Here is a 15560-nt window from a genome sequence, read left to right as displayed (position 1 = left end):
AAAAAAAAAAAGACTCTCTTCCTAGGACTTTCTTTGAAAAGATGAATTAACTGTTAAAAGTGCTTGTTAAGGGGCGCCTGGGTGGCTCAGTGGGTTAAGCCGCTGCCTTCGGCTCAGGTCATGATCTCAGGGTCCTGGGATCGAGTCCCACATCGGGCTCTCTGCTCAGCGGAGAGCCTGCTTCCTCCTCTCTCTCTCTCTCTCTCTGCCTGCCTCTCTGCCTACTTGTGATCTCTCTCTGTGAAATAAATAAATAAAAAATCTTTAAAAAAAAAAAAAAGTGCTTGTTAAGAAAGCACTTCTAATGGATAATGGCTGTCTTCTCATGTATCATCCCTTCTGCTCCCTAGGTCAACTGCACGAACAACTAGGACGCCCTGAGTAGAGTGGCCATTGCCACCAGAAAATGACCAGGGTTTGGCTTTAGGGGACACCGAGGCCTACAAGCAGAAGCTGACATATACACAGTCTCACTGAGAAGCTTTCCAGTCTTTCCCACCTAACTTCTAACGAATGAGCCGTCTTCCAAACATCTGGCCAGCTAGCAAAGGCACCTGCCCAGGTTGTGGCCACTTAGTAACAGGGTCCAACAAGTCTCCGTCCTCAGTCCAGGGTTGAGGCCACAGTGGGCCCAGTGAGGTAGATAGGAAGCACATCCCAGGCTTCAGGTGCCAAGCAGGAAGACCATTCTAAGGAGCATATGCCCCTGATACGTCAGGGGACAGTCCCAGGCTCCCTTTTCTTCTCTCTCTAGCTGGAAGAGAGAAAGCCAGAGAGGTCTTCCATGATCAGCCCTTCTTTCCTGGAAGGCAGTACCTACTCAAAATTCCTTTCGAAACTCCAGCCTCATTTCTCACCTCTGCCTGGGTTCATTTCTCCTCAGACCCTGCCTCCTACCCGAACACCCCAAGTGCTTTGAAGCCCTGTCCCCCAACTCAGGTCCTTTTGTTCTAAGCCCTCAACCAACGTTGGAAGGCTGTAGAGACTCAGTTACTGCTACCCGTGCTGCTTAGGGAGCAAAGACGTGTTCCTAGGGCCCAAGGCAGAACTCTTGAGTTAGCTTTCCCGTTCTGGGCTGTGGTTTAAATCTTCGGTACGGTTGACATACCACTTCAAGTTCAATGGCGGGCCCTCGAGAGCTGACCTGAGACAGTCACCATTTGTTCTTCTCCGAATGGAACTCTTGGGAAGTTGGGGATTTCTTGACCAATGTGCCCCAGCCTATTTGTATATGCTTTAAGTGTTCTCATTAGTCTGTAGTCCTAGCATCTCTTACCAAAAGTAAGTTGGCCTTCTGTATGCCAAATGACAAAGACAAACAGAAACATAGAGGGGCGCGTGGGTAGCTCAGTGGATTAAAGCCTCTGCCTTCGGTTTGGGTCATGATCCCAGGGTTCTGGGATCGAGCCCTGCATTGGGCTCTCTGCTTGGCAGGGAGCCTGCTTCCTCCTCTCTCTCTCTGCCTGCCTCTCTGCCTATTTGTGATCTCTGTCAAATAAATAAATAAATAAATCTTAAAATCATCCCTACTTTAAAAAAAAAAAACAAACATACAGAGGTACCACTTCACACCCAGAAAGGTCGTCTGAGAGCTACACTCACTCCCACGATCGCTCTAAGGGATGGGGGAGACCAAATTCTCAATTTTAGCTGATTGGGCTGTTTGTCAGGAGGGGCTGGAAACAGCCCCCACTCCCCCTCCCCGACCAGTCCCACCACTCAGGTGCTCTCACCCACCCGGCTTAGGCTGTAGGAGGAAGAGGACGTTTCCGCCTGTGAGCGGAGCAGCCCCTTGGGGGTTTGCTGAGGCCGAGCACGGCCATTTGGATTTTTAATGGTCACGAAAGCGGAGCAGCCTCACTGCAGCCCCACCAGGTGGGGACCATCCTGAGGTGACATGGCAGTGATGACCTTAGGTGGTTTCTCTTCCTTATTCTCCAGCTCGAGCTCCAACCTCTGGCCATGGGGACTCCTGAGGCAAGTGCTGTCCCAGTGTTTTTCCCGATATTTCCTTCTCCTCCTTCAGCACCCTCTTTGAGGCTGGAGGAGTAGGGAGGCAGTCTTTTTTCCACTTCCAGAGGAAGGTGCAGTGGAAGGAGGCACATGTCTTATTCAGCACCTTCCAGTGCGGAGCTGGAACTGGATAGGACCCAGAAGGCCTGTTTCCCAGCCTGGAGCTGGAGCTGCTCCTCGGCGTGAAGTCGGTCTAAGGAAACCACTTTGGAAGGGGCAAATACAAGGGGTTAAATCTGAACTCAGGTAGAGAGGCTGTTGCATAAACGCTGAGAGAGGTTTTTTGTGTGTGTGGGGGGGGGTGTTTGTGTGTGTGTGTGTGTGTGGTTTTGTGGTTTTGTTTTTTTTTTTTTTTTAAGATCTCGTGCTTCTTTTTTACTTTGTGTTGGCAAAATCTCCAGGAGAAGATGGGAGATTCTGGGAGGAGATGATTATGCTGGGTGAGTCAACTGAGCTCCCCAGCTGCCGTTTTTAGTTCCTTTGCTTTTCTGTAACAGGAGGCAGGCTGGGGGCAGGGTGGGAGTGCCAATTTTTGCAGCAGGACAGGAGGAAGGTGTGTATGGGTGAATTTTATTGGTGTTCCAGGGGTGACAGGGCCTTACAGTCATTACATCGGTTCAGGGAGGAAATACGAAAGCCGAGCTCTCAGTGTGCCAGAGAATAAATGTCTCCTACAAGTAATTCACTGTCACTTCCCGAAATCAGTAGCTCTTAGAATGGCCCGTCCCACCAAGACACAGTGGTTTTGGATAGCAAAGCAGGTGTGAGATGACTGTGGAGAGGCAGAGAGCCGCCTCAAGTCGGGCCCAGTGGTTGTTGGGCGTCAGGAAGTGCAGAGCCCCCCACCGCTATGACGAAAGGAGGGGCCTTGGGCTTGTTTGAGGGGGGTCAGGGACGGGAGTGTGGGGCGTGGGCCCCCCCATCCCTGGCTGTGCCTGTGTTCTTAGTCTGTCTCCAGTCCACCTCTTGATGACATTTGCCACCAGCATTGTGTCAGGAGAGAGCACCAAGGGCCTTGTCACCACCTGAGGAAGTTAGTTTGTGGAACTAATGCTTTCTAGATGTCCTCCCTCCTTGGGCGAGGGGATCTTGTGGCTTCCTGCCCACTTAGCTGTGTTTGCAGAGGACAGAGATGCGGGTTACTGATGCAGGGCCCAGAGACTGTCATTAAGATGACCCTACATGTTTTCTTATTTATTCCTCCATACCCATTTATGCATTCAGTACCGATTGCCAACCCCTGCTCTGTGGTAGAGGCATTGTTGTGGCAGTGAATCAGACCTGGGTCCCTCCCGAAAGCGCTGTGTTGTGGGAAGGCCGGACGGGGAACCAACAACTACCTTGAAAGAGGAGAAAGGAGTCTTGTGGCAAAAGGTTTTGATCTTTCTTCTGCCCTTGTCTCACCTTCCAGGAGGGGGACTGTAAGGATCAAAAACTTGTATCATTTTTATTCCTCAAGTATTTTACCACGGGCCAGCCGGGTGCAGGTACTGAGTGTTAGGCACTAAGGGCATATGAGGGTGAGCAAGATACCGCATCTGACCTCTCAGAGCTCGAGGAGGCTAAGGTGTGGCGACACAGGGTCAGAAGAGATGAACGGGTACAGACAGGGTGCCGTGAGAGCCAGAGAAGGGACAGATTGCACTCTGCTCAGAAGGTGTCTGGATAATTCCTCAAACAAAAGGATTTGGGATAAACTAGGGATAAGAGTGTTTACTGACCTGGATCCCTTAAAAGAAGATGTTACATGAGAGCAGGAGCCTTGCTTTTAGTGCATGTGGGTCTGTGTGACTCTTCGTACCACACTTCCAAGCCGTTTCCTCCCCGGCAGCCAGAGTGGTGGAACTGGGGTCCCACTGCAGACCTGGGACTCCAGCCCTTTGCTCCACCGTGTACAGCCAGACAATGCTGAATAAAAACGTAAGCTACAAAGGAAGGAAGAGGGAGGCCCAGGCACCTCAGCTGCACTGGTTAGACTCCCATCAGCCCCCCACAATCCTCTGTGGAGTGAGCCAAACCTTTCTGCTGCAGGCTGCCTTCTGCCTCCCCCAGAGCCCTGGGCTGCTGGCAGGCGGACTCTCTCCTGTGATATGGAGGAACTTGTTGGTCTCCATGGTTACAGTAACCCACTGGTACGGGCGGCGCCGAGTGGAGCGCGAGGCTGGCAGTGTGAGCTTCCCCCAGCCCTTGGCACCATGTGGTACTGGTATGTCGGCTGTTTCTTGGGCCTCTTCTGGGAGGAAGGAGTTAAGAAGCCCATGAGGAAAGGAAAAGCAGGCACACCTTCCTCCTCCTCGGGGCTACTTAGAGGCCAGAGGCGTGGCTGCCTTCTCATTCACCCACTTCTCTTGGCGAGAGCGGTTTTAGGTTAGGAAAGAAGGTCCTTTTTGCCTGACAGCCCAGCCATGGTGGACATTGGACTTCTCCATGTTCCAGAAGCAATACCAGCTTTACTCCACTGGTGCTTTTGGTCAAGTTCTTAGAGATGATAGCTCTTCTGGGCTCAGAGGACCCCTTGAGATGGGAAGCAGGTTCCTATCCAAAAGAGAAACAAGATCATAGGAAACATCGTCCAGACTTCCGGCGCGCTGGGCCCTGCGGTTCACCCTGGTGTGCATTTTTCATTTTGTCTTCACGCCGATCCTGTGAAGTGGGGACAGCTGCTGCCCACATGTCCTCAGTGAGGAAACGGGGATCTAACAAAGTCAAGGAATCTTGGTCGTGCTCAGTGAACTAGTAAGGAGCAAAGGCAAGCCTCCCGCCCCAGGCCCCTCAGCCTCCAGAGCTCTGTCATGCTATCCTGCCTCCCTTACCAAGTGAGCAGAGATACTGAGGTGAGTCTAATGTAACACTCAGTTCCCTCCTCTGTTTCTGGAAGGCAGGAACCAGATCTCTCTGAACTTTGTAGCTAGCCCCGGCTCCAGAGGTAGGCCCGCAACAAAGGTTTACTGAATGAGCAACAGTAATTGGGGATTGAGATAGAGACCAGACCCCAGCGAGCGGATTCTCAGGGACGAAGTGGTACTGGAAGCTGGCAAAGCTCTGGCTGCTCCGTAGAATCCGCCCTGTTTGAGGAAGAGCCCGGCATTTCCAGTGGCTTCGAAGGCAGGAGATTTGCGGGATGAGCACTGTACCGTGGCGTCCATGCATGCCATGTTGCGAGCTGGAGGTGCCGGATCCGTTCTGGTCGGTTCTTGCCTGCTGGTCCTCCCAGGCATGTGCTTGCTCCTGCCGTGGCTGCTTGGAGGCCTACAGGCTGCTCCCCCCTGGGCTCAGGCTGCAGTGCTGGGGTGAGGCTTGCAGCTCAGAAAGCGAGCAGGCAGTGACCCACCGTGCTTTGGGCTTTGGGCTTCATTTGCTGGCTTTGCAGGTCCCCTCCGTTAAGGGGGGACACCTGCCGCTGCTAGAAGGAGGGAGCAGCCATCGGACACTCCGACACAGCCCCACCTCCCTCCTGCACCAGGATATTAAGGGAAAGTGAGGCTCCCCCCTGGGCTGAGCCATCACAGTTAATTTTGGGGGTGGGGAGGTGGTACCCGACCTCTCCACTGATCAGTGCTTCCTGCAGCCTTATGAGATCTCTCCTACCCACAATTCCCCTCGGGTTTCTTTACTCTTGGCAGTTGAGATTGACAGTTGCTCAGGATTAAAGGGTGCAGAGAGGGTTTCTGGATGTGGTGAAGGAGGAAGGGTTAAAGAACTAGCCATTCGCCACGGCCCCGTGACTTGTCAGCTCAGTCATAACCATTTCTCCCCAGCCTCTCTGTTTGAGGTCAGTGCTCGGTACTTCCTCAGTTTACAAAAACCCTTACTGCTTCCCACCAACAGGATTGAGGAAACAGTCCTCTGTCGCATTGCAGAACCCTAGGGACTGGAAAAATAAAGCCGTTTGATCCTACTCTGACCTCTGAGTGAAGGGGCAGGTGGTCGCAGGCAAGCCTGAGCCCAGGGTCCAGAATAAACCCTAAGCTCTTGCCCTGAGATCTGGGCCCACTTTGGAGAAGGGTGAGAGGAGCAGGGTTTGTTGTGGGACCCGAGGGGTATGTCCTTGCAACAGCCCTGCACACTGGTCTGAGCCAGACACTGGCATTCCTGTTGCCCTGGGTATCTCCCCCCGACCCACCTCTCCCTTAACTTCTTTTGGGGGAAGCCAGCAAAGAGGGCCGTGAGGAACAGCAGGGTGCTGACCTGGGCACCAAAGGCCTGGGCTCCAATCCCAGCTCTGTGCTGGGGGGCTGTGGGACCTTGGGCAAGTCTTGTAACTTCTGTGCTTTAATTTCTCATCTTTAACGTGAGGATGCGACATGTGGGTGTGGAGGACATAGGGAGTATGTGGCAGTAGAAGATAGTGTCAGGAACGTCGAATGTGTTGATCTGGGCTCCTGTGTAAGGCAAACACTGAGTGGCATGGTCCTTCTGGGATCTGTGCTCAGGTGCTCGGAGGGCACAGAGGAGGCTTTGCCCTTCCCTAGGGGGCTTTATGGCCTACTGGCAGGAGATCTTTCAAGAGCTGCTTAGTGGGAAAGGTCCTAGCCTAGAGATACGGGATGAATTTGAAGTTGTTCTGGGAGCCAGAAGGAAGGCGTGACCGGAATGCAGAACTCAGACAAGGGAGGGCTCCAGTCACCCCAAGTTAGCAGATGCCCAGACAGGAGAGCTCTGTAGTAGGAAGGTGTGAAGACCAGCATCCCTGCTGTCCCCGGCCCTCAGAGTTCTTAAAGCAGTGCTGTTGGAGGGTGTGCTGGCGGGGACTTGTCGGAGGCTGGGTAGGAACCTAGGGATGGACTCCCAGAATCGGGGCCGGAAGGGACTTAGGGACAGTTGGTTGGTTCCCCATCTTTGGAGCGAGATTTAGGATTAAATGTCTTATTTAGTCAGTGACAAAGGCTTTTAGTCTAGAACTCATCGACATCTAAAGGGGCTTCGCAGGGTCCCTGAACTCCCTGAAATTATGTCCAGAATATTTTGCATGTAAGTGGAATATGCAGTTTTCTAAGTTAAACACTGCTTTTCGTGAAGCAGGAGGTCCGTCTGCCACTGTTGCATGACTGGTTTCTGCTTAACCCCCGTCTTGTTCTCCCATGGGTGGTTTACTGGGCTTTGGCAAGGCTGCTCTGCGGGTCAGCCGGCCTGATTCACACATACTCCTCCCAGCTAGTGGGAGCCCCTACCCAGGTCCCACCTGCCGCAGGTGAGATAAGGACTTTATGACAGCCCTGACTGGAGGGAGCCTCCTCACCCTCTCCCAGCTGTTACCCAGCAAAGCACCTTGGGGAGGGTGGGGCAGCCCACTTCCGGGGAGGGGGAGGGGGAGGGGGAGGGAGAAGGAAGTTGATCTAAACCCGCCCCTCTCTCTGTCTCCCTTCCCTCCGGTCGCCTGCCTGCCCCCTTTCCTCCCACCTTGCTCCCCGGGTGTCGGTGTCGGTGTCGTGTCCTGGGACTCCATGCATTTTCTGGCCACCAGGCCCTGGCCTGCGGGAAACAGCGGGGCTTTTCGTCCCTGTTGCTCTCCTTGCCAAGCCGGGTCTCTCTCTGCTAGTGGTGGTTTCGGTTGCGACACAGTCCAGGTTCCCAGGCAGGAGCCGCTGGGGCCCAGCTGCTTCACTGTTTTTCACTGAGGAGGTGGTGGAAGGTGTCGCCTGCTTTGGCTGAGTAAGGGTGGCTGGCAGAGCCGGCAGCCCCCGCCCTGGGCCTGGCTCTTCCCGGCCTCTGTACTTTGCCCTCGCTGCCTGACAGGTTCTGCTGTGGGCTCTGCTGAATGGAAGTTGCTGGTAGTCCTTGTCCCTTTCTCCAGCCGGGTATGTTTTCCCCTTTCCTGCTGTGGGATTGCCCCCTTCCTCTCTCCTCCCTCCCATCCCAGACACAGGATCTTTAAAGAATTGCTAAATGGAGCCAGGCGGTAGCACAGGTAGGAAAATCCGTGGAAAGAGGCACTGGCTGGGAAAGGAGGAGAGGCCACATAGGTTGAGTCAGCAGGCGCACCCCGAGTGAGAGGAGGGGGCAGGTGACAGGTGGAGGCCCAGGGAGGGTGTTCCGGTGTTCCAGTGAGGGGAGACTGGGATCTGGGGCAGGTGTGCTGGGCTAGCGCCCAAGGGACCCTTTTTTTCCCCTCAGTGCCTGGATTTACTTTTCCTCTGGCCCGGGCGTACCTGCCTATCACCCCTCCCAGCCCCGGGGAAGTCTCAGGACACTTGAGGCCGGGCCTGAATGCAGAGCCCCACAGTGTGAGCTTTGCTGGGCGAGAACTGTTGGTAGGAGCCCCCAGTGTTAGGGAAGGGGCCCTGCCTACCTGAGTCACTGCTGGGCCTCTGGGGTGGAGGCTGTCTTCCGGGTGAATCTGGCAACACGCCTCAGGCTGAGTTTGGAGTTCCCAGGTTGAAGGGCCTGCTAGATAGAAGGTTCTTTCTTTCCTCCCCGGGTCCTGTATTCCACCTCCCTGCTGTTCATGTCCTGCTTCTGAGTCAGGCCTGCTAAGTCACCTGTGTGGTCTGCCATCGGTTCCAGATGCCGCCTCACAGGGTTCTTCCTGAAGGCTGCCTGGGACTCATGCTGGCAACTCGCAACAGACTTCTTCAGATTCTGAGGGCCTGGCAGCGGCGGTGGTCTGTGGGTCAGGGCCTTGGGAATGTCTGGTGTTCCTTACTGTGAGCAGGGAGGACAGACGTAGAGGGAAGAGTGTGGCTTTAGCCAGATCCTGTTTCTTCCACCCAGAAGGGCGGCCAGTCCGCAGCCCCCCACCTGGTGGTGAGATCTGGATCCAGGGAGGGGGCCTCGTCAGGACTACCGAAGAGACGGTCTCCGCACCCTTACCTCCCCTTCAGCCTTCAGGCCAGCCACCTCGTGTGGGGCCGTGCTCCTAGAAACATTTCCTACTGGAGACTCTTTCCTTTCTCCACTCCCTTCCTCTGCTTCCTTCCCTGGGCTCTGCTCACCTTGGCCCACATCCCTGCTATGGAAAATTGTCTCAGAGAAGAAGAGAAAAGGAGGGAGAGGAGAGCTGAGGTCTTTGGTCTTTGAGTCCTGACAGTTGGGTGATTTCAGTCCTGAAAGGGGAGTGGGTGAATTTGGGAGCAGGGGATCAAAGAGCACAGCCAGCGTTCCCTGCTTCCCTGGGTCCTGGAAGAGCGCAGCCTTCTCTCTCCGTCTTCCGGATCCCCGGCTTGGAACCAGGCCTTCACAGCTGCCCCGTATGGTCGCCTCCCGTGGAGGCTAGAAGCGCTGGTGCAGGCTAGCCACGCGGCCCGGAGGGGAGGCCGTCCGCCGCCTGGCCTAGACCCCTCTCCGGCCGGGAGGACCAGAGCATCCCTTGGTGTCTTGGCCTCCGCTGAGCGACCACGGGCTTAGGAGGGCTCCGCTCAGAGATGCGGGTCTTGTTGACAGAGACCTTTGACTTTGCAGACGGTAGTATTTGGGAACTAAAAATGATAGCAGTAGTGGTTGCTCTCCCTTGAGTCCTGGATGCAGCATCTTAACGTGTGTTCTCTCACCGGATGTGAACGTAGGGGACATTTTGCTGCCACTTTACAGATGAGGAAACTAATGGCAGTAAGTGGGGGAGCCATGACCCAAACCTTGATCTGCCAGACGGAGCTCCTTGGCCCCCACCAGACCATCTCCTGACACAGATGTGTGGGATCACCCTGCACCAGCCCTCTTTTGGATGGCTTCCTGCCCTCTTTGTAATAATCTCATCTCCCTCTTAAGGATGGTGTTGATAAGAATAAAGTTAGCATGTGTGGAGTCATTGGCAGATTTAGGATTTGGATGCTAGCAGTTTGTCTCTGGCGTTCGCACTCTCAGCCACCCCCCCTCTGCCCCTGTGAGGAGGGAGGGGGATGGCAGAGCTTCTCTGTGGTTATTGATGTGCCTGAGGTCCCGTGTGTGTGCTGAGCCCTGCGGGCGGTGCTGTCCTGCTGTGCTGCACAGACAGACCAGCCCGAAGGGCCAGAAACACCAGGAGGGAGGGGCAGAGCAGAGGTCGGGAAGGACAGTAGGATTCCCAGATTTAGCTTCAGAGGGGGAGAGGGCCTGAATCATCAAGTCAGCACTAAATTCCTATTACCAATTTTGAGGACTTGAGACTGCCAAGCTCCTGCTGCCGTTGGCTCGTATCCTCAGTAAAGAGGGGCATGACAAGAAGCTTAAGGGGTTAATTGGAGGTTGCCAGGGACACTTTGCCACCCATCTTCCTCTCATGAGAGCTGGGGCCCCTGTTCATGGCCCCTGAGGCAGGCCAGGTAGGACAGTGGGCAGTCTCGCAGCACTTGCTGGGAGGATGGGGCTGAGAAGAGGTAGGCCATGGAGGCCCAGCCTTCGGGACCCTGATGGAGGGACTCAGGGTACCCTTCAGTGCAGGTACTAGCAGGGCCTAGGAATGCCTTTCTCTGCGAGGGGTGTGAACCCTCGGGTTGCTTGGGAAGGGTGAAAAAGCAGGTGTTTGAAAATCTGCTGATCTAGCAAACACTGAGGACCAACCAGAGGTGAGTGAGCAACAGGGTGTCTGAAGCAGAGAGGGCAACAAAACTGTGGCCTGCGGCGAGCCGACTGCAAAGGCCCTGGGGACGAGGTGGACCTGGGAGGGTGGGTAAGGACTCGCAGGGGAGAGAGCACGTTTCCTAAAAGGTGAGAAGAGGTTGAAAAAGACTCAGCTGAGAAGTCAGGAAGCTCTTCCTTCAAAATCAACCATATGCACGGGATCTTTTTTTTTTTTTTTTTTTTTTTTCCCTCGAATGCCTAAACCCGTGAGCTTTTGGGTTCTGAGTCAGACCGCATATCCCAAACCAGCCGGCAGCTACCGCGCAGAGAGAAAGAAAGGTCCTCCGTTGACACAAGGAAGAAAAGGGAAACATCCGTAGCAGGCTCTGTTTGTTTTGTGTTCTTGTTTTTCTGCCTGGAAAGCGTATGGTGAGGGAGGGAAGCTTCTCACAAGGAACCCTGGACAGTTCCTTGGGTGCCGTAGCAAGTCCTTTAACCCCCCGCGCTTGTGGAGGGCTTCATGACAGCCCAGCCCAAAGGGGCCATGAAAGGAAGAGCTTGGACTCACACTCTTCTGGTCACCCTGCACTCCTCCACACCGTGTGCCTGAAGTTAACAGGGTAGCTCTGGATGGTTCTGGGATGTGGCTCTGGTAGCGCTTTGCCCTGGTTATGTGGGAGTGATGGCATCAGGGCATCATTTCCCTTGGAGAGGTAAAGCCGGGCTCCAAAGGAGGCTTAGACCAAACTCTTAACACTTTTATTCAAATATAATTCATATGCCATATAATTCACCCGTTTATCTTTTTTTTTAAGATTTTATTTATTTGACAGAGATCACAAGTAGGCAGAGAGAGAGGAGGAAGCAGGCTCTCGGCTGAGCAGAGAGCTTGACACGGGGCTCGATTCCAGGACCCTGGGATCATGACCTGAGCCGAAGGCAGAGGCTTTAACTCACTGAGCCACCCAGGCGCCCCAATTCACCCGTTTAAAGTGTGCGATTAAGGGGCTTTGAGTAAATTCACGGAACAACGTAGCCATCACCACAACCAGCAGCTCATTAGGAAACCTTCGTTAGCACAGAAGGGAACCCCACACCTCTTAGTCATCACCCCTAAATTCCCACCCTCCTCAGCCCCAGACTAATCTGTCTCTGTGGATTTGCCTATTCTGAACATTTCAAATAAATGAAATCATATAATATATGGTCCTTTGTGACCAGCTTTGTTCACTTAGCGTCCCGTTTTCAAGATTCTTCCCTGTCGTAGCAGGTTGTCACTGCATTTTATTGCCGACGACGATTCCGCTGTGTGGCTTTTCCACAGTGTATTTCTCCATTTGTCAACTCATGGCCACTCACATGGCTTCTACTCTGGGGCTCTGGCGAGCGTGGAGTGTTGCGACCGAACCTCGAGTCGGATGTCCGCTCCATTTCTCTCAGGTGTGCCCCGAGGAGCAGCGCTGCCGGCTCGCATAGCCACTCCATGTAGCCCTTTCAGGAACACACAGGTCTTCATGGGAACGTGTGTTTTCATCTGGGTTGGACAGTTTTTTGTGTTCTGTTTCTGCAGCTGTTCAGTGCCGCGTCCGTTCTTTCTGCTTTGTCACACCCTCGTTTGAGCCACAGCCTGTCCGAGGGCAGACGATCGCCTTGCTCAGACCCTGTCGCCCAGTTTGTTCACGGCACAGGTTTCGTGAGCATCGGCCGTAGCTCCGATCGTGTAGGTGCGGGGATGTCAGTGAATAAATGATGGACGCCTGCCCTCGTGAGCCTCCCTTCTCACCGGGATCGACCACTCATGAATGTAAAGCGATAGATAGTAAAAGTAAAGGTGAAGTGTTGGGTGTCGATGAGTGGCTTTGAAGTCATCCTGATTGTTGGGCTCCTGGAACTTGGCCGTGCCCCCCTTTCCCCGGTGTGAGCGGGTGGCAGGGGGCAGGGCGGCCAGCAGGAGGCGCAGGGCCTGGTGGGTTATTGCCGGCGGTGGTGGGACAGCACAGGTCCTGAGCTCTTGCGCCCACAGGACACTGGCCCTGGACCGGACACTCTGCTCTCTTGGAGTGAACACTGGTTCATTTCTCCTCTCCTTCCCCTTCTCCTTCTGATCCTCTGCCTGCCTCCCAGCCCCCTGGCATTTTTTGCGGAGAGCTAAGGGCAAGGGTCTGGGCACTGAGAGGGCGGGATCCGGGAACGTGTGCCTGTCTCCACCCTGCAGCCCACCCTGGGACACCTCGACCCCAAGCCCAGCAGTAAGTCCAACATGCTACGGGGCCGCAACTCAGCCGCCTCTGCTGACGAGCAGCCCCACATCGGCAACTACCGACTTCTTAAGACCATCGGCAAGGGCAACTTCGCCAAGGTGAAGCTGGCCCGGCACATCCTGACCGGGAAAGAGGTGAGCTCCAGGGGCGCGGGGCGTGGTGGGACAACTGCCCCAGGCGGAGATGCCATCCCGGTTGAATGGAAGTGCTGAGAGGGAGGAGGCAAAGGGAGGGAGAGTTGAGTCCTGGCTTCAGCCTGCTCAAAGAGGGAATCGGGGCCTTTCGTCTCCTTTGCAGGTAGCTGTGAAGATCATTGACAAGACTCAACTGAACTCCTCCAGCCTCCAGAAGGTAAGCACACGGCATCTTCTGTTCTTTTCTAAACCTCTCTATAGGGGTCAGTGATCTACTGAACCCAGGTGGGCCTCTCCTTGGATCCTTAATTTAAAAATTTCTGGTCATTTCACTGTCCCTGCTGCTCCGTGGAGCTACCTGTGGGGCTCTGATCAGATCCACACGTTGACCCCTCTGGGTGGGCTTCCTGGCCCCAGGCACGGCTCTTTAGTCTTTCTGCCCTTCCCCACCATTTGGCCTATCTATCTGACCTACTTCCTGCATCTTGTTATCTTCTGGCCTGTGGCCAGCCCTGGGTTAGTAGCCATTACTAGAAACATGCGTTTGGTGATCTGGAATGACCCAGAGGAGTGGCTCTAGACCTAGACGTACAGGGATAGGAGGCAGGAAGCCCTGCCACCAGATTTGTGCCAGCTACACTTTAGGGATGTGAGTCTAGAAGACGACGGTTTTTAAATCCACAGTTTCGAGCCTGGGACAGTCCGTATAGGTGAAGGACATGTACTCGCAATCTGACTTCTCATTTCTAGGCTCCTCTTGGCTAAAAGTCTAAGTCATTTGCATGTAATGTTCGCTAGGTGAGGTTGAACTTTTCCTTCCCTCCTTGACTTACAGTGGGAAACTGAGGTCTGTCTTAGTTAGCTGCTCAGGTAGGCACACATACCCCTGGTTGGGAAGCTACGAAGAACTGGTGGGGACACAAGGAGGCTTCGATCGCAAAATGGGACCGCTTGCCAGTGACGGGTTGATGTCGAACTGGAAACTCTCTGCCCTCTCCCCTCATCCCGGGCTCTGGCAGTTAGGGGAAGGTGGAGGTCTCCCATCTGGCTCCCAAAGAGGTAGCTGCCCCCGTCCAGGTCAGTCGGATTTCCTGGTGCCCTCATACTCCCCTGACCATGGCTCAGATTTCTTGACCTTGATTCACCTAGTTCTGTCAGGAGGCGGACTGAATTTTTCTTTCCACGACCACATTGTGTTATTTGAGTTAGGAGAGGCCGTAGGCTCATGCTGACCGCTGCAGTGGGATTTAGGAGCTTGGAACAAGGGCCTGGGGCTGGTATCGGGAAGAGGCACTCTTGGACTAGCAGGGTGGAGGTTCAGGTGCCTTGACATGCTCGTAGCCAAAACCAGAGTGGTTCCTGTTTTCTCTTAGCCCTGGGATCCCCTCAAGGTTCTTTGGTTCACAGGAAACACTACTGTCATCAGCAGGGCTTTCCTGCTTAGAGCTTTCCGGAAGGAAGGGAAAGAGGGCTCCTCGACATGTTGGCTCAGCCCGTGCGGGATGGAAGCCAGCTTGGTGTGAGCCATTTGGTCCCTGGTGCAGGCCAGCCTGCCATATGGTCATTGCCACAGTCGGCCAGGCCGTCTTATTTCCCATGTCTTTTCTCTCCTTGCCTCTTCCTGCCCAGCCGGCTGGAAGGCACCAATGCCAGACAAATGTAGCCATTTTAAAAGCCTTTTAACACACACTGTTACCAAGGCCAGTCTGATGCTGGCCAAATCGCTCTGTTTAAATTTGATCCCAGCAGTGATCCGTAAAGAGGACAATAGTGAAGAATCTATCCCCCAGGGTTCTCAGCGAGCCCAGAAAACTCTACCGTTCTCCCAGGAGAATGCCCCTTCCAGGCCAGGAGGACCCCGGCGGGGTGGGGGTGGGGGGTCTGTACTGCGTGGGAGGGGGGCGACCCTGGCCACTGCCACTGGCCCCATTTCAGCGTTAATTCACTGCTGCTTACCACCCCTGAGGTGGTGTCCAGGATTTTTTGCCTCTTCATCCAAGACAGCTGCTGGACCGGGATAGAAGGCAAGAGAAACTTGGGCTCTAACAAGAAAAGGGAGCCAGGTTCAGAATCCAGTTCCCAAAGACTGGAAAACCTGTCTCTTCTTCTTTTCCTTTCCACCTCACAGAAGCTCTCAGATCTCATTAAGGGGAAAAACCATGCTCATTTGATTCCATAAACTCTATCCTGAATTAGGTCTCCAGACCTCTCCTCCCTGCAAAAAAAACAAACCAAACAAAATATAAACAACTAGTTCTGCTCTTTGTGCAAATGGTGAGGCCTGGAAGTTACCAAAACCCCACCTCCAGTCCTCTGGCCCCCGCAGGGGGGGATGGAGCTCGTTTCTGTCATCTTTCTTTATGGAAATACATGGTTTGGAGTCCCTGATTTTGTTTCACAAAGAGAGCGTGAGTGTGCGGAGGTGGGTTTGATCAAAATTGGCATCGGCTATATATAGGAGCGGCGGCTTCTGTCACCGCCCCAGAGGCCTGGGAGAGAAGGGCCTGCCCACTAGTGCAGAGCCCTCTGACTTCTGTAAACAAGAAGATGAAGGGGGTCCCCTTCAGAAACCAGCCCCCCCCTCACACACACAGAGACCACGCTGGAGTCTGTTTTGTCACAACTTCAGTGACAGCCCTGGTCCTGAATATTCATGTACAGGGGCTCACACTCCCTC

The 15560-nt window shown here is 54.2% G+C and overlaps 1 protein-coding gene across 1 annotated transcript in view; it reads left to right on the top strand.

The window, feature by feature from the left end:
- Positions 1–15560, top strand: part of LOC111149450 (microtubule affinity regulating kinase 2) — a 57836-nt gene that overhangs the window by 28618 nt on the left and 13658 nt on the right. The window contains 2 exon segments of the mRNA XM_022506538.1: positions 12704–12883; positions 13047–13100. Of these exon segments, the coding sequence (XP_022362246.1) occupies positions 12704–12883; positions 13047–13100 (234 nt within the window).

The sequence above is a fragment of the Enhydra lutris genome, unplaced genomic scaffold, assembly GCF_002288905.1.
Source record: "Enhydra lutris kenyoni isolate GAN:26980312 unplaced genomic scaffold, ASM228890v2 scaffoldscaffold22, whole genome shotgun sequence".
In the NCBI taxonomy this organism is placed as follows: Eukaryota; Metazoa; Chordata; class Mammalia; order Carnivora; family Mustelidae; genus Enhydra; species Enhydra lutris.
This window is presented reverse-complemented; position numbering and strand designations above follow the sequence as displayed.